The sequence below is a fragment of the Urocitellus parryii genome, chromosome 1, assembly GCF_045843805.1.
Source record: "Urocitellus parryii isolate mUroPar1 chromosome 1, mUroPar1.hap1, whole genome shotgun sequence".
NCBI classification, from domain to species: Eukaryota; Metazoa; Chordata; class Mammalia; order Rodentia; family Sciuridae; genus Urocitellus; species Urocitellus parryii.
The window spans coordinates 169,076,729-169,099,518 of NC_135531.1; the positions used below are offsets into that span (position 1 = coordinate 169,076,729).

The 22,790-nt window shown below is 56.6% G+C and overlaps 1 protein-coding gene across 1 annotated transcript in view; it reads left to right on the top strand.

The window, feature by feature from the left end:
* The window catches only part of LOC144249108 (obscurin-like), a 119,831-nt gene extending 99,547 nt beyond the window's left edge, over positions 1 to 20,284 (top strand). Inside the window, 22 exon segments of the mRNA XM_077791302.1 lie at positions 134 to 301; positions 564 to 666; positions 963 to 1,092; positions 1,867 to 1,978; positions 3,543 to 3,560; positions 12,354 to 12,518; positions 13,669 to 13,765; positions 14,092 to 14,213; positions 14,672 to 14,787; positions 15,029 to 15,197; positions 15,394 to 15,475; positions 15,560 to 15,760; positions 16,429 to 16,489; positions 16,809 to 16,886; positions 17,171 to 17,343; positions 17,547 to 17,573; positions 18,314 to 18,466; positions 18,562 to 18,607; positions 18,975 to 19,052; positions 19,326 to 19,425; positions 19,428 to 20,024; positions 20,217 to 20,284. Coding sequence (XP_077647428.1) covers positions 134 to 301; positions 564 to 666; positions 963 to 1,092; positions 1,867 to 1,978; positions 3,543 to 3,560; positions 12,354 to 12,518; positions 13,669 to 13,765; positions 14,092 to 14,213; positions 14,672 to 14,787; positions 15,029 to 15,197; positions 15,394 to 15,475; positions 15,560 to 15,760; positions 16,429 to 16,489; positions 16,809 to 16,886; positions 17,171 to 17,343; positions 17,547 to 17,573; positions 18,314 to 18,466; positions 18,562 to 18,607; positions 18,975 to 19,052; positions 19,326 to 19,425; positions 19,428 to 20,024; positions 20,217 to 20,284 — 2,864 coding nt within the window.
* The last annotated feature ends 2,506 nt before the right edge of the window (positions 20,285 to 22,790 follow it).

Consider the following 22,790-nt stretch of genomic DNA (forward strand, 5'->3'; position numbering starts at 1 on the left):
AGAGAGGGTAGAGAGAGAAAGAGAGAGAAACAGAGACAGACTCAGAGAGGTGCAGGCCAGCCCCAGCCTCTCATCCACCGGGGCAGGCTTACAAGGTCCCTGCCCGACAACAGCCCTCCCTCCTCCTTTCTAGATGGGAAGCCAGTGGAAGTGGACCCTCACCACATCCCCATCGAAGACCCAGATGGTTCCTGCACCCTCATCCTGGACAACCTGACTGGGATCGACTCTGGCCACTACATGTGCTTTGCGACCAGCACCGCTGGCAGTGCCAGCACCCTGGGAAAGATCCTGGTGCAAGGTGAGCCTGGAGGCCCGTGGGGCAGGGAGACACCCTGACCAAGCCCACCATGTGGCTCTGGTGGATGGGTGGAAGGGCCCTCCATCCCTCTGCTCGCTGTGATGAGGGACTGGGTGTGGGTGGGAAGGAAGGGCAGGCAGGCAGGCATGTGAGGGTGGAAGCCCTATGTGGTCATGGGCTCACTTAGGGCTCAGGAAGAATGTGGGGGCTCGGACACCCCCAGCTCCATCAGAGTGGCTCTTTGTCTCTCTCCACCCTGCAGTCCCGCCACAGTTTGTGAACAAGGTCCGGGCCTCACCCTTTGTGGAGGGAGAGGATGCCCAGCTCACCTGCACCATCAAAGGTGCCCCACACCCTCAGATCAGGTGGGCCAGCACATGGTGGGGCACCAGGGAAGGGGCTTCAGGCTCCTGTCTGCAACACAAGGGTTGTGCAGCTGTTCGGGGCTGGGCACAGTGACTGTCTGATCACTGAAGAGAGGGCATTGTGGTGCTGAGACCCACTGGGCATGGGGCCTCTGCCACAAGATAGCATGGCCAAGCTGGATGTGGGCATCCAGAGGGTGGGTTCACCAAGGACTGTAGCATCTGGGTCAGGGCAGCGGCTCTGCAGCACAGGGAATGTCACACCCTGCCTCATGGACTCTTGGTACGGGTTCTAGGTGGTACAAAGATGGGGCCCTGCTGACCGCGGGCAACAAGTACCAGATGCTGAGTGAGCCCCGCAGCGGCCTGCTGGTGCTTGTGGTCAGAGCAGCTGACAAGGATGACCTGGGACACTATGAATGCGAGGTAAGATGGGTGGGCAAGGAGCCTCATGGCCAGCTGTCCACTAGGGCTTGACAAGGGAAGGGCCTGGGCCCTTGGCACAGGCCCGGAGACACCAGGCCACTGTCACCCATCATCCCCAACCCACCACACCATGTCTGGCCTTGCTCCTCTTCTACACGAGGCTGAGCCCTGCCACCTGCCATTGTTCCCACCCTCTCAAGGAAGCCCTTTGGTTTTTGCCTTTCTAGGGAACCCAGTGCTGACCTCAACTTTCATCCATTTATGTAAAAAGTAGTGTTAGTTTCCACCTTTGCCTGGTGTCACATAGGTGGGACCCTACAGAGGGAAGAGCTGCCCTGTCCCTGTTCATTGTCCAGAAGCCCAAGGCTGGGGCTCCTGAAGGCAAGGCCCAGTCTGAGCCTCTGGTCTTCAGGGCCTGTCCTGGCACACAGTGACATTGAGCAGGTGTGTGCCCGCTGCAGGGTCCCCGAGAGCCTCAGGCTCCAGTCTCTGGCTCTTGTCTAGAGGCCAGCCTCCTGCATGTGGGCCCCACATGCAAGTTCCAGGAGGCAGGGAGACCCAGCCAGCTCTGCACTTCAGGGGCTCAGAGCCACACACAGCCAGCAGCCATCTGCACAGTGCAAGATGCCTGGGCAAGGCCCTGGCTGGGAGCCCTGTCCCCTTTGGGGGACACAGTCTTAGTGGGGACCTCAAACTAAAGACCACCAGAGTGGACGAGAGACAGCTAGGTCCCTTGAGGATAGGGGTCCTGAGTGGTTTCTGTCCATCCTGCAGCTGGTGAACCGGCTTGGCTCCACTCGTGGTGGTGGGGAGCTGTGCATGCAGAGCGCTGTGCTGCTGGCCCAGGAGCAGCACCACAGGGAGCAGACTGTGGCTGCCATAGAAGGTAGGTGCCACCGAGCCTGTTGCCCATGTTTCCTAGGTGGGTCCTCAGGCTTGAGCCTTGTGTCACAGATGCACAGCCAGCCAGGACTGGGGGGCAGCAGACCCACCATGTCTCAGAGTGGGTGCACTTCCTGCAGGGGTGGCTGGGCAGGCATCTTGGGCAGATGACCTGGCTAGAAGAGGAGGCTGTGGGGAGGAGCCCAGAGGCTGCAGGCCACGTGGTCTCAGCACCTGTGGGGCAGGTGAAGGTGGCCAGGAACCCAGAATGAGCGCTGGAGAGGCTGCTCTGTGGTGGGGAAGTGTGAGCCCTGCCCCTGGCCTGCAGGACAACCCACGGAGTCACCTCTGACCCAGGGCAGCCTGCCTGGCAGTGGTCACACAGGCCTCCTGCAGGCAGCAGCTGGGATGGGCTGCACTTCTAGAGAAGGGGGTTTCCCCCTGAGGGCAAAGGCAGGACAGTAGGACATCTGGGGAAGAGAATCTACACTGAGGGCAGAGGGCAGGACCGTAGGATGTCTGGGGAAGGGGCGTCTACACTGAGGGCAGAGGCAGGACAGTGGGATGTCTGGGGAAGGGGCGTCTACACTGAGGGCAGAGGCAGGACAGTGGGATGTCTGGGGAAGGGGCATCTACACTGAGGGCAGAGGCAGGACAGTAGGACATCTGGGGAAGGGCTTCTCCACTGAGGGCAGAGGCAGGACAGTAGAACGTCTGGGGAAGGGTGTTTCCATTGAGGGCTAAACTGATGAGTGGAGAGTCAGATATTGGTCTGGCCCTTTCCCACCAGGCTGAATTGGCCTTGGAGAGGCCAGAGCATTTGTGGTTTAGTATCCCTGCCCTGGCCTAGGTCACTCCCAGGGTCACAACAAGTCACTATTACAAGGCCCCATCTGGGTGAGCCAGTGCCAAGGCCACCAGGATGGGAGGAGGGCCACTGTTATATGTCTTGGCTCCCAGGTGGAGTTGCCCCCCTGGAAGGGCTGCCTTGGCAGGTGGGGAGTCCTTGTCCCTAGAGCCATAGAGCAGAGGCTGGACCCATGTTGGTGGAGCCACAGCTTCCACAAGAGGGTGGTTGGAAAATGTGTCGTCCAATTCCTGAGCACAGGCTCCTGTGGAGTGTTCCCACTGCAGTCTGTCCATCCCAGGGACCAACACACAGGGTCTCTGTCCCTCTGGACCTTCAGAGGACCGGGCCAGCCAACGCCCTAGATCCCAACCCTAGGAACTTTGAAGCCCCCGTGGCCCTCATGGACTCTTTCTCCAAGGGCAAGTCCCTGTGTGAGGGCTTGTGACCCTCACCTGCCATATTGGACCTGTGTTCCTGGGGACCCGTGACATAATACTGTCCCACAACCCGGGGACAGCATCACCATGCATATATGCTTTTGCCGCCACCGGCTCATCTACTTCCTCTGCATTGCGTGTCTCATGGTTGGGGACGTGCCCTTCTCACTGGGGCAGGAGTGTCCTCTGCAGCTGTTCTCTTGTTGGTCACGATGGGTCCCTTTCTGGAAGAAGGCGGGTGTCAGCATGAAGAGCAGGCCTCCAGAGCCCACTGGGGCCAGGCACATCACTGAGCGCTGGTTCTCGAAGGCCATGCAATCAGAGCCCTGTGCCTCCTGCTTCCTAATCCTGTCCTGCTGCTTTGTCTTAACCGGTGGCTCCTCAGCCAGAGGGGCCCTGGCTGTCTCCTGTCGGTGGCACTGACCTGGCTTGAGTGTCTGCACCAGGCCAGGATGCTGCTTTGCACGGTTGCAGCCCTCCTGTAACGGCAGACTCACTGGGGCCTACAGCTGGTCTGGGGCAGTTGGGGACCATGAATAAAGTGCCAGCTTAGCAACCCAAGGTGTCCTGGAGCAGCAAGATGGAGCAGTAAGCAGGGTCCCTGCCAGGGAGGACCCAGGTGGAGGCCCTGGGCTTTCCTGTCCTTCTGTGCACAGGAGCTTGCCTGCAGATGACACACAGGTTGTCCCTCTTTGTGCCCAACTTAGTCTAAATACATACAGCTTCCTGACTGGATTCCTATTCCCACCATCAGCCACTTCCCTGTAGAAAAGCCTGTGCAAACAATTTACACATATAAACGCACACATGCCTCAGCACAGCCTGTGCAAGCAAAGCACACATATAAATACACACACACCTGAGCACAGCCTGTGCAAGCAATGCACACATATAAGCACACACGCCTGTGCAAACAATGAACACATATAAACACACACACGCCTGAGCACAGCCTGTGCAAGCAGTGCACACATATAAACACACATGCCTGAGCACAGCCGGTGCAAACAATGCACACATATAAGCACACACTTGCCTGAGCACAGCCTGTGCAAGCAATGCACGCATATAAGCACACACACATTTGCAAACAATGCACACATATAAACACACACACTACCTGAGCACAGCCTATGCAAGCAATGCACACATGTAAATGCACACATGCCTGAGCACAGCCTGTGCAAACAATACACACATATAAACACACACATGCCTCAGCACAGCTTGTGCAAGCAATGCACACATATAAACACACACTCCTGAGCACAGCTTATGCAAGCAGTGTACACATATAGACACACACACACGTGAGCACAGCCTGTGCAAGCAATGCACACATATAAGCACACATGCCTGTGCAAACAATGCATATATATAAACACACACACTGCCTGAGCACAGCCTGTGCAAGCAATGCACACATATAAACACAATTGCCTGAGCATAGCCTGTGCAAGCAATGCACACATATAAACACACACAAGCCTGAGCACAGCCTGTGCAAACAATGCACACATATAAATGCACACACACACACCTGAACACAGCCTGTGCAAGCAATGCACACATATAAATGCACACATGCCTCCGCAAGCCTGTGCAAGCAATGCACACTTATAAATGCATATACACATGTGAGCACAGAGTGTGCAAATAATGCACACATATAAACACACACATGCCTGAGCCCAGCCGGTACAAATAATGCACACATATAAACACACACACACTGCCTGAGCACAGCCTGTGCAAGCAATGCACACATATAAACACTTGCCTGAGCATAGCCTGTGCAAGCAATGCACACATATAAACACACTTCCCTGAGCACAGCCTGTGCAAGCAATTCACACATATAAACACACACACACACCTGAGCACAACCTATGCAAACAATGCACACATATAAATGCACACACACACACACCTGAACACAGCCTGTGCAAGCAATGCACACTTATAAATGCATACACACATGTGAGCACAGCCTGTGCAAGCAATGCACACATATAAACATACACATGCCTGAACACAGCCTGTGCAAATAATGCACACATATAAACACACACTCCTGAGCACAGCTTATGCAAGCAATGTACACATATAAACACACACACACACACACTGCCTGAGCACAGCCTGTGCAAGCAGTGCACACATATAAGCACACACACACACTGCCTGATCACAGCCTGTACAATCAATGCACATATATAAGCACACACTGCCTGAGCACAGCCTGTGCAAAAAATGCACACATATAAACACACTTGCCTGAGCACAGCCTGCGCAAGAAATGCACACATATAAACACACACAAGCCTGAGCACAGCCTGTGCAAACAATGCACACATATAAACGCACATGCCTGAGCAAACACATGTACATGTGCTGATGTGCACATACATGTATACACACTTGTGTGTGTGAATGTGTGTGGAGCGTGTCTGAGCATGCATATGTGTGCAGACAAGTACACCTGTGTGCACATTTGTATGCAAGGTACATCCATGTGCAGGCACACAAATGTAGCCAGTGTGACCTCCAATGCACACACACACAGACAGTGTCTAATTCTTGTGCTCATCATCTGAGACAAGCTTGAAATGCCATAAGTTGCCTAGGGAAAGCCTGTCTCAGTGTTGCAGTGCAGTGAAGCAGAAAGTCCCCTGGTCCAGGAGATGTGGGACCATGGCCCAGTACAGGCCACTTGGCTTTGCTGGCCACCTCCTCCACCTTCCCATTGAGCAGTGAGCGGGCTGCTGAGCCTGGAGATGGCCTGCAGTAGTCAAGCCCAGGCCTGCCCAGAGGTCAAGGGAAGAGGCCTCAAGGTGGTTGGGAGTAGGTGCTGCCTGGTTCCAGATGATTTTCATCCTCTCTGGAACTCCAGTCCCCAGCAGCAAGATGGAAACATAGGCTCCATGGCCTGGCTTTGGTAAGGGCAACAGCTGGGACAACCAGGAAAGGCCACGCAGTTGGGACAGCTGCCCTTCACACTCAGACCTCAGGCACCCACCACATGCATGGGGCTCAGATGTGCCACGTGCAACACTCTGGTGCCCCCTCCCCTGGAGACACTCACCACATGCATGGGGTTCAGATGTTCACATTCAGGACTCTTGTGTCCCTCTCCCCTGGAGACACCTTTTGGACTTGAACTCGTTTTGTGGCAAAGGCATCAACCATCCTGGCCCCATTGTGACTGGTGGCCCACTGCATGGCCACAGGCTACTCTTCCCTTTCCCTAGGCCTTAGGGCTATGTTGGGCTACATGTTTGAGGAATTCACAGGCTTATGTCAGCATGAGGAAAAGCCTGGGCCCTTTTGAGTAGGCAACAGATGCCAGCTCGTTCTCCTCCCCACAGCTCCTGTGGCGCTCAGGAAGGAGAGTGGGCTATCCTTGGGGTGCCTGCTGTCACACCCCAGCCCCTCGGGGCAGATGCTCTCACCCGTCTGTAGCTGAGGAAACTGGACCTCCTAGCTGAGACAGGCTGCCCAGGGACACATGGCCAGTGCTCCTAAGCCCAGCAGGTGGCTGCACTGCAGTGCCATCAGGGAGTCAGCCCCAGGCACTGGCTTCTCTGTAACCCTTGCTATTCTGACTGTTTTCTTTGTAGTCACTGAGCAGGCGACTAAAGTCCCCAAGAAAACCGTCATCATGTAAGTGCAGGCGTGTTCCTAACATGTCCTCGGACTGCAGTGCCCTGCATGCCACTAACCTTCCTGGACCTTGCTGTGTGTCCTGGCCACTTGCAGTGACTGCACTAACAGCCTGGCTCACTTCTGGCCACCAGTTCCTTGCAGATTTCTCACCACAGCCGTGGCCTCAGGTCCCTCCACACATCACGGCTCTCTTGCTCTGCACACAACACAATGGCTCACCAGAGTCACACCACTAGGGTGGGGCTGGGACTGAGCCACTTCCCTCAGAAGACTAGAGACAGACTCTTATCCCTTGGTACACCAGGTCTGGGACAGTATCATCCAACAGAACTTGCTGCAGTGGTGAGAGTATTCTCTCTACACTGCCCAGTGTGGCAGCCACTAGCCACGTGTGTCTGTTGAGTACTTGAAGTGTCTAGTGCAGCTTTAGAAATGAATTTTAGGGGCTAGAATTGTGGCTCAGTGGTAGAGCACTTGCCTGGCATGTGTGAGGCCCTGGGTTTGATCTACAGCACTGCACATAAGTATATAAATAAAATAAAAAGATCTATTTACAACTAAATTAAAAAAAAAAAAACGAAGGAATTTTAGCAGTCTCCAAACCCAAGCCTAACCAAGGTTCAGGGAAGTGAGGAGGCTTACGGTGGCTCCCAGAAGTCAACTGAGAGCCCATTTCCCCAGAGCCATGCCCGTGGGCTCTTTGTCCTTCAGTACCTTCATGCTGTAGAAAATCTGGGCATGTTGGTGAGCTGACTTGGGGGATCAGAGCTGGGTGAACTCACAGAACGTAGGCTTGCTTATGACCTGGACAGTCCTAGATACTTGCAGAGGAGGTATGCAGGTGGAGGTGTGGGGAGCTGTAGGCAGGACTGGCTGAGGATTTTATAGGTTACAGGCTGGGATGCTCCAGGATAGAAACCTCCATTCCCCAGGGGCTGAGCAGCCACCAGAAGGTCCTGAAGGTAGCTGTGCTACAGAAGAATTCTGTCATCAGAATTGATGAGGCCCTGGGTTAGCTCTTCCCTGACCTCCCTTCTCCCCAGAAGTAGGCTTCTCCTACTGTGCCACCCAACAGATGGGAACAGTTGGGTGGTAGAGTGCCATCCTGGGTACAAGCAGGTGTTCTAGGGCCTCAGACAGGTTATTGCTCCCTTCCCTCCACAGGGAGAGCATTGTAGAGATGGAGCCAGATCCCATTTGGGAAGCTTCAGAGGCGACCTGAGGGGGACTGGGGATGAGAAACATTCTGGGAAGTACCCACCTTTGTCCTGCAGAGAAGGCTGTGCCCCCTCAGCTTTGGCCCTCAATAGGCCACCAGGAGCCTCAACCTCCCCACCAGTCAGTGGAGTAGGAGATTCCCTTCCTCCTGGACAAGGGATAGGGAATGTAGGGTTCATCACTGCTGTGCACCTTGAGGGTGCCCATGTGTCTCTGGGCCCGTCCCTCAGAGCAACTCTTCCTGGAGCCCCGAAGTTAGAGCAAGAAATAAAAATAAGTGCTGAGAGAGAGAGAGAGATAGTCAGTGCAGTGGTCAAAGCACCAAGTCCTGACCATGGGTAGATCCTCAGCTGAGCACCATGGACTTGCCTCCCTCAGCTGGAGCCTGCTCCCTGCTCATGGCCCACTTTACCTCAGCTCCTGCTAGAGCCAGGATCACTGGCAGCAGAGGACGACCTGGGCTAACCAGTGCATTGCTGACCCTTGGATCTGGGCATTTTTGAGCCTTTCCCCCTGTCCATGCCTGTAAAGGAGATCAGAACCACTGAGGGCCCTTGCTGAGACAGGCCAGGGCTGCAGAGTTGCTGGCCCTCCCAGCATGCACTCCTGAGCTGTTGGCCTTGAGCTCTGCCCCTCCCACCTTGGGAGATGCCAGCCAGGCAGGGGACATGGCCATGTGGAGCTCAGTGTTCAGCCAGTCTTCCCCTTGGCCTGATGGGGCCTCACTTGCCTTAGATCCAGAGGCAAGGAGCACAGGCCACAGGCCAGCAGCCTGTCACTTGCCAAGGACTTCATGGCATGCGGGCACTTCCTGGTAGCAGGCTGGGCACCCTGCCTGAGGCACAGAGCAGAAAGCCTGCTGAAGAGGGGGACGGGGAGACAGTGCAGTCCTGGTGTCCAGAGGCTTCAGCTTGGGTGATGTAGCATGGGCCTTCTAGGTGCCTCCACATGTCTTGAGCAGAGCAGAACTTGAGCTTAGCCATGTGAAACACTGTGCTTGGTTTCCTTGGCTTCCTGCCAGGGGCTCTGCAGGTGGGGCTGAAGAGCATGTGTAGGAGTTTGCACACTCACCCTCCTCACCTGTTTGTACCTTACCTTGGTCTCTGGCATGTGCTGATGGCTTGGAGCTGGGTGAGGCTGCAGATCTCTGTGCCCATCTCTTCTTGGGCCCTCTCCCCTACCAGAGAGGAGACCATCACCACCGTGGTGAAGAGTCCCCGTGGCCCACGACGGTCCCCCAGCAAGTCCCCCTCCCGCTCGCCTTCCCGCCGCTCCACCAGCCCACAGAGGCCAGTTCTGTTGGCCCCTGACCTGCTGTTCCTGCCGGGGTCCAGGCAACCTCACAGGCCTGAGACAGAGCCAGGCTGGAAGCCCACTGTGCCCACACTGTACGTGACGGAGGCTGAGGCCCCCTCCGGAGCCCTGCCAGGGGGCACAGGGCCCCAGCCCAAGTGGGTGGAGGTTGAGGAGACTGTTGAAGTCCGAGTGAAGAAGTCGGGTCCTCAGGCTGTGTCTCCCGCTAGGGAGGTGCCCAGAGGCATGGGGGCACTGCTCTTCACACTGCCTGGTGGGACGCCAGGTGGGGACCCCAACTCCAACAACAAGCAGCTGGACCAGGAGCCCCATGCCCAGGGTCCAGCTGTGGTCCGCATTGGGGAGCCCCTCGTCTTCCATGTGGATGCTGGGGGCAGTGTGGACTGGGCTGCTTCTGGAGCAGTCAGCCCTGAGCCAGAGGAGACTGGGGCTGCCCTCAGGGACAGCAGCACGGAGTGGGCAGGAGGAGAGGGTGATGGGGAGAGCCCTTTCGTGGTGGAGGAGCCCCAGGACACGGATGGCCTTTGCAGTCGTGACCCCAAGATCCTCACACACAATGGTCGTGTGCTGACCCTGGCTGACCTGGAAGATTACGTGCCCCAGGCAGGGGAGACCTTTGGCTGCTGTGGCCCAGCAAGCAGCACCTCCGACGACATGCCCTGTGAGGTCTCCGTGCTCCAGAGAGAGATCAGTGAGCCCACCGTGGGGCAGCCCATCCTGCTCAACGTGGGGCGCCCACCCAGACATGTGGGTCCACCTGGCTTCTTCAGGACGGGATCCCAGGTCCACAGCCCTGAGGACCTGTCCTTCCACGTGCGAGGGGCCCGAGCTGGGCCTGTGGAAAGTGCTCCTTGGACCTCCTCCTGCACTCGGGTCTAGCACTCTACAGATGGCAGGCAGAACAGTTTTCCACCCAGATGGTCAGCTTGGGGACTGTGGGAGAGACTGTCACTCTGCATATTCGCCCAGATGGAGATAAGGCCCCTGGCCCCCTCCCAGGGCTGAAGCCACATACCCTGGCAAGACAGGGAGGCCAGGGCACTCTTACTGTGCCGTCCTTGCAGCATGGGGCCTGCACCCTGCTGGGCAGCAGCACCTGCTCAGGAACCCCAGCTCACCTCAGGCGCCTGTGCTCAATGCGCTGCTCTTCTGAGCTCGGGGTTCAGCCTGCCATGCCCTCTGTCCTGGGCCCTTCCTACCTCACTGGACTTTGGTCCTCAACAAAGAGGACCACAGTGCCTACAATGCTGGATGCACTGAAGTCCTTCAAGTGAGCCCTGGCCAGGGGCAGCTCAGAGACCAAGCTCTGGGTTGTCCCTTTTGGCCTGCAGGAGCCTCCAGGCTCTGGACACAGATGTGGACTTGGGCCTGTGTCCTGCTCCCACTGGGCACAGCCTTGCCTGTCCCCAGGCTAGGGATGGGACCCAGACCCCCAAAGCCACACCCAGGGCCTAGTGGCCACCAGCGGCTCTGCAGGGTGGACACAGGGTCTGTGTTGGGAAGTGCATCTGTATTCTGGCTGATAGAGTAATAAACCAGTCTGTGCCTCCTCTCTGCTCCTCTCGCTCTCGAACTCAGTACCCCGGGATCCCCTCCACCCATAGCCCTGGTTGGGCCTAGACCAACTGCCCTTGTTCCTTCACTCCAAGGTCAAGCTGGGAGCCACATGGGTGCCCTGTATTGGCTTCTGTGTGCCCAGACGGGCTGTGGCAGCACATGGGCCTGTCTTGTTCCCAGGCAGGAGCTGTGGGGCTGGTCCTGTGGACACATGATATGACCAGAATCACCCATAATTGTCGCTCTGGCCCACCAGGAGCAGTGCAGGCTTTCCTCTACCTGGCACCTGAGGCTAGTGTCAGGACAGATGTGATGTGGGGGTGTGATATGGTGGTCCCAAGTTCTCGGCATCTAGAGGTTTACCCCTTTGTCCCCAGCTGAGGTGACCCAGGACAACCTAGCATCTGTCAGAGGGGTGGGAACCACTCTGTGCTGAGCTCCAACCATGAGGCTTCCCAGGGATCCACTGATCTCTTGGATGGGGAAGGGGAGGGTGGGTTCCCTGACCTCACAGAGGGCATCCTGGAGCTGCCTCTCCATTTTGGGTGCCCCTCCTGGGCAGGGGCTCAGCAGGGCTAAGGAAGGCTCTGGGAAGGGACCTTCTGGGGATGGGAGTGGTCAGCATCCTCAGGTTGCAGACGGTTGGCAGGTGGGAAGGGCAGGGGCCATGTCAGGCAGGGGCCTGGGGAGTCCTTCAGGGATAGGTGGAAGGGGCCAGGGAAGGATAGTGTGGCCCGGACTAGCTGTAAGTGGAGGGTGGACATTTACTATGCAGATGGAGTTGGGTAAGGATAGGGCAGTGGGTGTGTCCCCAGGAGGGGGGGCCAATGGCTCTGGCCACCTAGACACCAGCCCCATGATCCCGTGGACCTTGACATGGTATCAGGCTGCCCCCAGGTTTAGAGCTGGGGTTCAGAGTCAGCCTTGTAGGACAGCCAGCCTTGGGATTAAATGTGTGCTGGGATTTGGGGCACATGAAGGGTGAAGGGTGGGCCCGGTCCCCTGGCCCAGGAGGAGGAGGAGTTCTCCATGGGGCACCTGGGTGAGGACAGGCCTGAGCTCCAGGGGAGGAAGTAGCTGTCCGCAGTGTGGGTTCTGGGGCTTCTCTCTCTGTGCCAAGCCTCCATTCCTCACAGCCTCCTGAGCGGGTGGGTGAGTGAAGCAGGTGGGAAGGGCCAGCTGGGGGTCAGACAACTGGACTGTCTCTGACAGGGACTAGTCTCTGGAGGCCCCTACCTGGGGTCAGGCCACACCAGACCCTGGGCCTTACCATCTGCTGCTGACCCACATCTTCATAGGTGTTACCCAGGACGGCTCCGCCCAGTCCTCCCTTGGAGCCGACCAGGAAGTCCCATCTGTGCTGCAGAGACTGCTGGGCCCTGAGGCTCCAGGCCCTTCTGCAGGGGACTTTGCCAGCCCCACCCCTGGCCCCAGGGAACCACTGGCATTTCAGGAGGCTGGCCCCCAGGCCCCAGAAGCCTCGGGCACACCTGGTAAGCCCTGCAGGGAACTGGCTGCAAGGACACATCCTGTGCTGACCCTGTCCTGGCTAAGGAATGTCCTCGGGCTCTGAATTTGCACATGGCCACCCCAGCGTTCTCAGCATGGTGTCAGTTAGGTGCAGGTCTGGCCCAGTGTCCCTCTCAGGACCAAGAGTAAGGCAGCTTCCTCTTGTCTGTCACCACCACCAGCTGTGACAGATTGGTGCCCATAGGGGATGGAAAGGCAAAGGCTAGGGATGTCATCTGTGTGGGAGGCTGCTGGATCAGAGTGGCCACAGAGTTCTGGTGTCCAGGAACGCGGTGATGGAGCAAACCCCTGGTGTTGCTTGGCCTGCCTTGGCACTGGTGTTCACTTTCCCTGCTGCTGCTTTAGGGGAGCAAGCCGAGCCCCTTCCCATCCTGGGCTCCCTTTCCCTCCACTCATTCCCTGTGTCCTGCCTGATGATGGAGGGGTTCCCCTAAATTCAGCCTCCATCCAGCCCTGTCCATGAAGGCCCAGAACATTGCCCCTCCCTGCCCACCCCAGTGCTGGCTCCAGCCTGAGATGCCTCAGTTCACCTGCAGCCAGCCTCAGGGCCCTGGAGAACCTCCCCAAGGGCACCACCGCCTACTCTAAGTGACCACCTGGTCACCCTAAGCCCTACTTTTCTAGCCAGTCTGCTAGGCTATCCTCTGTTTTGTCCCTGGCCACTGATAGAGTGGGCCTTGTCTGTGTGCTATGGCCACAATACAACTTGTAGTGCTGGGTGACGTCACCTGCAGTCTCTCCTGCCCGTAGGAAGCTGCCAGAGCCTATGGCACCCATGGCGTGGGATATAGCCACTTTCCTGGGTCACCGACCTATGCTGTCAGGATGTTCCCTGGATGGCAGCCTAGCTGCTGGGCAGGGACACTGAAGTGGGTTTCCCTGGTGGGGCAGGTGCCTACAGAATGGACCCCAGCCAGCATGCACATGATGAGCCATGGGCTGAACCTGAGCTTTGGGGACAGTCTCACCCATGGCCCCCAGGTCCCTGCAAGCAGTGGTCTTGCTAAGCATACACACCCCCTGGCCTGGTGATGTGGGGGACAGTTGGGCAGTGCAGGGCCAAGGAGGGTCTCTTGAGCCCCAGCGCAGCTGTGTCTCACGAGGCTCCTCATCTCCCAGCAGCTGAGACCCCAGAGGTGCCACAGCCTCTCATCCGGGAAGTCCTGGAGCAGGAGACGGTGACTGGTTCTGGGGCCCAGGGACGGACCGTCCCCATCCGGTAACCTCCCCCAGTTAACTGAGTCATGAGATGGAGGCAGTCCTGCCAAGGACAGCTCATGGGTGGGCAGGTCCATCCACTCTGGCCGTGTGGTACGCAGAGGTAATGGGGTGGTCCTGTGGCCTCCTGTGCACTCCTTGACTGCCCCAGGCCAAGCCAGTAGGCAGGGAAGAAGGCCAACCTTAGGGAAGGAGGTGCAGGAAGCCCCCACAGCAAGGACCAGGGTCTTCCATCTGCACACCTCATCCCCCCGCATGTGGGGAAAGCCTAGGACCCCATCTTGTTACGTCTAGCCAGCAGAAGCTCACCTAGCTCTGTGATTCCAGGGTGGAGGGTGCTGCCTGGCCAGGGGCAGGTGTCGGGCAGGTGCTCTGGGATGTCCACAGCCATGTAATCACAGAGACCACACAAAGGACCTATGTGTACCAGCCCATCGACACCAGTGCTACAAGTTCAAGTATGGGGGTCAGGGGTCAGGGCGTGCTGTGAGGGTGGCCCTGCAGTGCCTGGGCTGGGGGCAGTTGCTTGGAGGGTGGAGGGGCCCGCTAGGTCCCCGCCTGCTTCAGCCCAGGTTCCCCACCCCTTCTCTTGTGCCACAATGGGTGGGGGCTGGAGCTCTCCTCCAGGAGAGGCAGGCACTACAGATCCGGTGTCTGCTGGACCCAGTCCTGGAGAGAGCCACCACCCCCTAGCATGTTCTGCCTGCCTTGGCTTGACTGTTCTCGTGACTGCTGGGCCAGCTGAGGGCAAAACAGGGAGTCAGTGGTTGGATGGAAGGAAGAACTTCCCAGTTACCAGGGGGCCCTGTTGCCTGTTGCCCTGGGGTGTACTCAGAGCCTCACTGACCACATGTATGGGCTGTGCAGCCTGGGAATCCCTCCTCATGTCCCCCTTTCCACCTCTTCCCAAGGCCCCCAACCATGCAGGTGACCATTGAGGATGTGCAGGTCCAGGCGGGTGGTACGGCACAGTTTGAGGCTGTCATTGAGGGGCACCCACAGCCCACTGTGACATGGTACAAAGTAAGAGCTGGCCCAGGGAGGCAGGGTGGAGCCCTCAGAGGCCGGAGGCACCTGTGAGTGCATGTGTGTACGAAAACCGCACCACACGATCCTAGCTGTGCGGCCCCTCCTGCAATCCCCAAGCCCATCATGGCTGGGCATGGGGCTGGACCTGGGGCCAACACACAGCAGGTGCCAGGGAAGGGCAGGTGGGCCTGATGCTGGCATGGGCTGATGGCGTCCTGGCCTGCTGATGTTTCAGGATGGTGTCCAACTGGAGGACAGTGCCCGGCTGAGCCAGCAGAAGGAGGGCACCACTCACTGCCTGCTACTGAAGGATGTGGCCCAGCAAGATGCAGGCGTCTATACCTGTCTCACACACAATGCTGCTGGCCAGGTGCTCTGCAAGGCGGAGCTGCTGGTCCATGGGGGTAAGCCGCAGAGCCTCCCAGGCCCAGGGCCGCTCGGTCTCCACATGGCATCCCCAGTCCCCACAGGGACCCCAGCTCAAGGTTCCCATGGGCCACAGGCCCAGGCCCAGGGAACAGCCTGCCAGCTCCACAGTACTGGGGACGAGGGCCAGGGCAGTGCCTTCGCAGTCCTAACTACCTTCTGTGCTGACCACAGGAGACAGTGAGCCAGATTCAGAAGAGCAGAGCCATTGGAGGAAGCTGCACTCCTTCTACAAGGTCAAGGAGGAGATTGGCAGGTACACTCCAGCCCTTCTGGCCCTGGGGATGCCCAGGACCCATGGCACAGCGCCACCATCCTGATCCCCCTCCCTCCTCCCCAGAGGCGTGTTTGGCTTTGTGAAAAGGGTAAAGCACAAAGGAAATAAGTTATTCTGTGCTGCCAAGTTCATCCCCCTGCGGAGCAGAACTCAGGCCCAGGAGTACCAGGAGCGAGATATCCTGGCCACGCTCAGCCACCCGCTGGTCACTGGGCTGCTGGACCAGTTTGAGACCCGGAAGACCCTCATCCTAATTTTGGAACTGTATCCTTTCTTCTCCTGGACCCTTGGGGTTAGAGGAGGGGTGCAGTGGCCACCAGGCTGGGGATTGGAGGAGCATATGCCCTGGGCCTGGCAGGTTGTGACGGCCTCAGCCCACCTTCCTGTGGCCAATGCTGTGTGACAAGCAGCCCTGTTCCTGCCGCTCGTGATGGTGTTGGTCAGGGGGTTCTTTCTCTCTGAGGGTTGTCCATGGGGGTCACCAGGCAGGGTCAGTGGCTGAGCTGCTCCTGAGGGTCCAGATGTCCTTGGTGGAGATGGCCAGGGGTCTCCTCCCATGGGTGACCTCTCAGATATAAGGAGAGGTGTGTCCTACACAGGTTACTCCAGGTCTTTGCCCACTGCCCATAGGTCCCTGACTGGGGTCTCAGTGTGGAGGGCCTTGTGGCTGGATCTGCTCCTGTGTTCTTGTCTCTCCCCTGAGGAGGGATTTGTGCAGACAGGCCAGGTGCCCCCACCCTACCACTGCCCTGTGGCCTCAGTCCCCAGGCAGCCCCACTCATCTGGGCTGGATGCTGTCTGGGGTTCCAGGGGCCCATGGCACCTCCCCTCAACATGAGCACCAGTACCCCACCCTTGAGACCGCAGGAACCCTGTCCTGGCCACCTCCTGGTAGGTTCCAGCCTCAGCTGCTTTCCTTGACCAGGCCCCAGGTGCTCATCAGAGGAGCTGCTGGATCGCCTCTTCAAGAAGAGCATGGTGACAGAAGCCGAGGTGACCCTGCACCTGCCTGCCACTGGCCTGAGCTGCATGCGGGTCCCAGCCCCACCCAGACACAGCAGCCCCAAATGTGGCCTAGGCCCCGCCTCTCTGGATCCCAGGCCCCGTGGCTACCTGGGCTCTGTGCCCAGCTGCACTGCCTGGCTTCCTGCACACCTTGCTTGTTCCTGGGGATTTCTCTGGCTTTGGCACTTAGGGCTCAGGGTGCCACCTACCCTGTGGGCTTGTCCCAGGTGCTAGACTGGGGCACTCAAGCAGGATGAGTCAAGGTGGAGGGCCAGGGGCCCCTCCCTGAGCACAGCATTTGCCACAGGTCAAGGTCTACCTCCAGCAGCTGGTGGAGGGACTGCACTATCTGCACAGCCAAGGGTTCCTCCACCTGGACATAAAGGTACTGTCCCTCGGGCCCCTCCGGAATCTGGGTGAGAGAGGGGAGCCCTGGGCCTGCAGGATAGGAAGGGACAGGCCTACCGTGTCCAGTTTCCTTAACAGGGCTTGCTGTCCTGCAGGGACTGGATGCACTGCTAATTGGCAGCTCATCCGTGGGCTCTGCTCTGACAGTCTGACTGGTGCTCCTCATGCCCCACGTTGGCCTCATGGACCCTGAATGACTCCCTGAGGCCTGGAAACCCCAGGTGGCCCAACCCCCAGAGACTCCCCAATACTTTCTGACAGCCCCCCAATATCCTGATGGTGCATCCTGCTTGTGAAGACATTAAAATCTGCGACTTTGGCTTTGCCCAAAAAATCACCCCTTCAGAGCCACAGTACAGCAAGTACAGCTCTCCAGAGTTCGTGTCCCCCGAGATCATTGAGCAGACCCCCATAAGCGAGGCTTCTGACATCTGGTGAGTGGTCAGGCTGAGTCAGGACTGTGACCCTCCTGGGACCATGCTGGGGAGTCATCTGGCAGCCCAGCAGCCAGCCAAAGGGTCCTCTCTGAATCTCTGCCTCCTTCTGCACCCCTGGGATCCCCCATGCCTCCTCCCACATACCCCTTGCCTGTGGCCAGGCCTGGGGTGACTCACAGTGGGTGGTTTTCTTTCTGCAGGGCCATGGGGGTCATCTCTTACCTCAGGTGAGCACAGCCTGTTCTTCAAAGCCAACCCTTCTGCAGAATCCTGAAGGCCACATGAGCTGCTGGCCACACCCCAGACCAGAGACCCAAGAGCCCAGGGGCAGCTATCTTGGGAACAGGCTGTCAGCCAACCCTGATAAGAGGCTCCTGCCCACTGCTCCTCACAAACACCCTGTCATCACTAGGCAGAGCTGAGCTGACCCTGTAGGGTCTGTGGGATTTTTGTCCAGAGTCCACTCATAGTGGTCACTGCTGCCCTGAAGATGCTGGTGTTACAGACTGATCCTTGACCTCTACAGACTAAGACCTGTCCCCACCTCAGACATAGACTGGTGCCTATCTAGGCTCCCTGGACTCCTGTCCCAGCTGAGCCTGGATCCCTAGCTCAGGCTGAGGCCAAGTACTCACCCCAGGTTGAACCAGCACCCAGCCTTGGCATACATCCCTGATTCAAGCTAGCCTGGGTCTCCTTTGTAAGTTCAGCCCTGTACCCACCTCTGGCCATGAGAGCCTCAGGTTAAAGCAGGGCCCCCATGCAGGCTGACGTTTCCTTGATCCCTGTCCCAGCCTGAGTGGGGACCCCAACCCTGGTCTGAGCCCAGACACCCTCTTAGGCTTTGCCTGGATTGGTGTTCCAAGCTGAGGCAGTATCTGGGGAACCTCAGATACTGCTGGGTGGGAGTGGTGCCAGAGTTCCTCCCCAGGAGCTTTGTTTGAGGGCAGGCTCTGCCTGTTTCCAGCCTGACCTGCTCCTCCCCGTTTGCGGGAGAGAGTGACCGTGCCACCCTGCTGAATGTGCTGGAAGGGCGGGTGTCCTGGAGCAGCCCCATGGCTGCCCACCTCAGTGAGGACGCCAAGGACTTCCTCAAGGCCACACTGCAGAGGGCCCCAGGGTGAGTGCATGCCTCTCTTGCCTGCCCAGGGTGCGGCCAGCCCTGCCCAGAGCCAGCTGACTGCCTGGCTGACCTGGGCTCTGCTCTCCCTCCAGGGCCCAGCCCAGTGCCTCCCAGTGCCTCACCCACCCCTGGTTCCTGGTGAGTAGGCCCAGCCTGGCTCAAACACCAGGCCTGCAGGGAGGGACATCCAACCCAAGGGGGACGAGGGCCTGTCTGCATCAGCACATATGGTGGTGGCACCCAGGCCCCTGTGCCCCAGTTCAGAGGACACTTGTCCCTTCAGACAGGCTTGGGATCCTGAGACCCTCACAGGGGGTTAGGGCCTCCCCGACGGCCTCTGGCCTTTGCCTTGCCCTGTCTGGGCAAAGTAAGAGGATGAGCCCATGAGACCCCAGGGCTGAGGGCAAGTCCACCTGTCCCTGCCCAGCTAGGCCTCCATCCCAGGAGGGGCCCCCATCAGGGCACTGGGGTCTCTCCTCAATGTGGCTGCACCCTCACACCCGAGAAATCCATGCCTGCGGAGGAGGCCCACTTCATAAACACCAAGCAGCTCAAGTTCCTCCTGGCCAGGAGCCACTGGCAGGTGAGCTGTCCCCTGAAAAGGGGGTGAGGGCAGGGTCAGAAACACAAGCCCAAGCCCGCCTAGCACACTCCCAGGCCTGGCACCTCATCGGATCTCAGCCATGAGTGTGCCAGCCGCAGAGAGATACCCAGTGGCCAGGCAGAAGCCAAGAGCCCTGGTGCAGAGGTTCCCACTGCTCTGGGTCCCCACCACTTTGGCCCACTGGGAACGTGGAGGGAGAAGGCCTGCTAGGTGCCGCGGCCCCACCCAGCGACTGCTCTGTGCCGCCCCCAGCGCTGCCTGATGAGCTACAACTCCATCCTGGTGATGCGCTCCATCCCAGAGCTGCTGTGGGGCCCACCCAACAGCCCCTCCCTGGGAGTGGCCTGGCACCTGCGCGCGCAGAAGCCAGCTGCTCCTCGTCCTCGGACAATGAGCTCGCCCCTTTTGCCAGGGCCAAGTCGCTGCCATCCTCGCTGGTGACCCATTCCCCACTGCTGCACCCATGGGGCTTCCTGCGGCCCTAGGCCAGCCTGCCGGAGGAGGCGGAGGCCCCACCAGCCTCACAGCAAGGCGCAGGGCCCCTGGCAGCCCCCGGCTGCGTCCCCCGGCACAGTGTCATCAGCAGCCTGTTCTACCAGCAGGCAGGCGAGGGCCCTGAGCAAGGCGCCCTAGCCCCTGGAGGCCGCCCACACGCGGCCCGGAGGGGGCACCTGCTCAAGGGCGGGTACTTCGCCAGGGCCCTGCCTGGTCTGCGTGAGCCTCTGATGGAGCATCGCGTGCTGGAGGAGGAGGCCGCCAGGGAGGAGCAGGCCATGCTGATAACCAAGACACCCTCCTTTGAGATGGCCCTGCACCTGCCCAGCGCCAGTGCCCATGAGGTCCCCGGAGGTAGCCACTCCCTGGACCAAGACCCTCCAAGTGCCATCAGCCCCTTGAGTGAGGCCTGCAGTGAAGGACAGTGCCCTCCCACAGCCTCCACAGGGGAGGCTGGTGGGAGAGACCAGAAGTCCCTGAAAGGGCCCAGTCTGTCTCCATCACCTGCTAGAGACTCAGGGCCTGCTCAGCAAACGGGGTCGTCCAGGCTGGGGCAGGAGGCTCCTTCTTGTCACCCTGAGCAGGGTTCTGCCCCCGAAAAGGGCTGTGGCCCACTGTCACCACAAACTAGTGGCTGTTTGCCTCCAGGGTCTGTCAAGGAGATACTTCTGGAGCCCCCCTGCCCAGCCCAAACAAGCCCCCTGCTTAGGAGATAGTTAAAGCACCACTATGTGAATTGGCCAAGATCATTAATTTAGATCACACGGTGAAAACAAAGCTTGTGTCCTGGAGGCACCTGACCTTTGTACAACAGCTGGCAAATAGTTTCCTCCTAAGAGTTGAAAGAATGTTGGGAGTTCATTTTGAAGTGTGAGGTTCCAGATTAGTTGGTATAATGATCTGTTATTTCAAGAAGATAAAGATGGTCTGCTTCTGCACCCTGGAGGTGGTGCATCAAGAGTTATGTGGGCTCATGATTCTTTACACTCTTTACAAAACGTGTGAGCAGTTTGTAAGCTTGTTGAAAACTTATGGAAGTAAATACCATGCCGTACTGTACCTTTTGATTACTAGCACCCTGCAGAGTTGCTACAGGTGTAAGCCCTCCATTATCAGTGTTTCTTCACAAACCACTATCTGTATAAAAAGGGTTACTCTGAAAATAGAATAATTTGTTGAAACATGAGCCTTTAGATATGATGTAACAGGCAGTTTTTTTTTTTAAAGAATTTGGAGTCATCATCAGTGATAGAGAAGACCTGCAGACTCCAGGTGTTACCAGACCCAAGTCCAGGCACCTCATCACTGGAAAACCAGTAGTCAAAAGATGTGAATTAGTGGGAAAGAAATCAGGTTTACTGAAGGTCCAGCACACTGGGGGATTGTGGGGCTGTCATCTTCATAGTGCCCTCTTGGGGATCTCAGGGACACAAAGGGTTTTTATAAGGACAGAAAGATGGGACTGTGAGATACTGAGAGGGAAGGTTTCTCTTAGCAGTATTTTTGTCATTCAGGGTGTGTCTCTTTTCTTCATTTTTTTATGATTTTATTTATTTATTTATTTATATTTATTTTTTATTGGTTGTTCACAATATTACAAAGCTCTTGACATATCATATTTCATACATTAGATTGAAGTGGGTTATGAACTCCCAATTTTTACCCCAAATGCAGATTGCAGAATCACGTCGGTTACACATCTACAATTTTACATAATGCCCTATTAGTAACTGTTGTATTCTGCTACCTTTCCTATCCCGTACTATCCCCCCTCCCCTTCCCTCACATCTTCTCTCTCTACCCCATCTACTGTAAATCATTTCTCTCCTTGTTTATTTTCCCATTCCCCTCACAACCTCTTATATGTAATTTTGTATAGCAATGAGGGTCTCCCTTCATTTCCATGCAATTTCCCTTTTCTCTCCCTTTCCCTCCCATCTCATGACTCTGTTTAATGTTAATTGTTTCTTCCTGCTGTTCCTCCCTTCTCTGTTCATAGTTGCTCTCATTATATCAAAGAAGACATTTGGCATTTGTTTTTTAGGGATTGGCTAGCTTCACTAAGCATAATCTGCTCTAGTGCCATCCATTTCCCTGCAAATTCCATGATTTTGTCATTTTTTATTGCAAAGTAATACTCCATGGTGTATAAATGCCACATTTTTTATCCATTCATCTATTGAAGGGCATCTGGGTTGGTTCCACAGTCAAGCTATTGTGAATTGTGCTGCTATGAACATTGATGTGGCAGTATCCCTGTAGTATGCTCTTTTAAGGTCTTCAGGGAATAGTCTGAGAAGGGCAACAGCTGGGTCAAATGGTGGTTCCATTCCCAGCTTTCCCAGGAATCTCCATACTGCTTTCCAAATTGGCCACACCAATTTGCAGTCCCACCAGCAATGTACAAGTGTACCCTTTGCTCCACATCCTCGCCAGCACTTGTTGTTGTTTGACTTCATAATGGCTGCCAATCTTACTGGAGTGAGATGGTATCTTAGGGTGGTTTTGATTTGCATTTCTCTGACTGCTAGAGATGGTGAGCATTTTTTCATGTACTTGTTGATTGATTGTATATCCTCCTCTGAGAAGTGTCTGTTCAGGTCCTTGGCCCATTTGTTGATTGGGTTATTTGTCATCTTATTGTCTAATTTTTTGAGTTCTCTGTATACTCTGGATACTAGGGCTCTATCTGAAGTGTGAGGAGTAAAAATTTGTTCCCATGATGAAGGCTCCCTATTTACCTCTCTTATTGTTTCTCTTGCTGAGAAAAAAACTTTTTAGTTTAAGTAAGTCCCATTTGTTTATTCTTGTTATTAACTCTTGTGCTATAGGTGTCCTATTAAGGAATTTGGAGCCAGACCCCACAATATGTAGATCGGAGCCAATTTTTTCTTCTATCAGACGCAGAGTCTCTGATTTGATATCAAGCTCCTTGATCCATTTTGAGTTAACTTTTGTGCATTGCAAGAGAAAGGGATTCAGTTTCATTTTGTTGCATATGGGTTTCCAGTTTTGCCAACACCATTTGTTGAAGATGCTATCCTTCCTCCATTGCATGCTTTTAGCCCCTTTATCAAATATAAGATAGTTGTAACTTTGTGGATTAGTCTCTGTGTCTTCTATTCTATACAATTGCTCCACCCACCTGTTTTGGTACCAGTACCATGCTGTTTTTGTCACTATTGCTCTGTAATATAGTTTGAAATCTGGTACCGCTATACC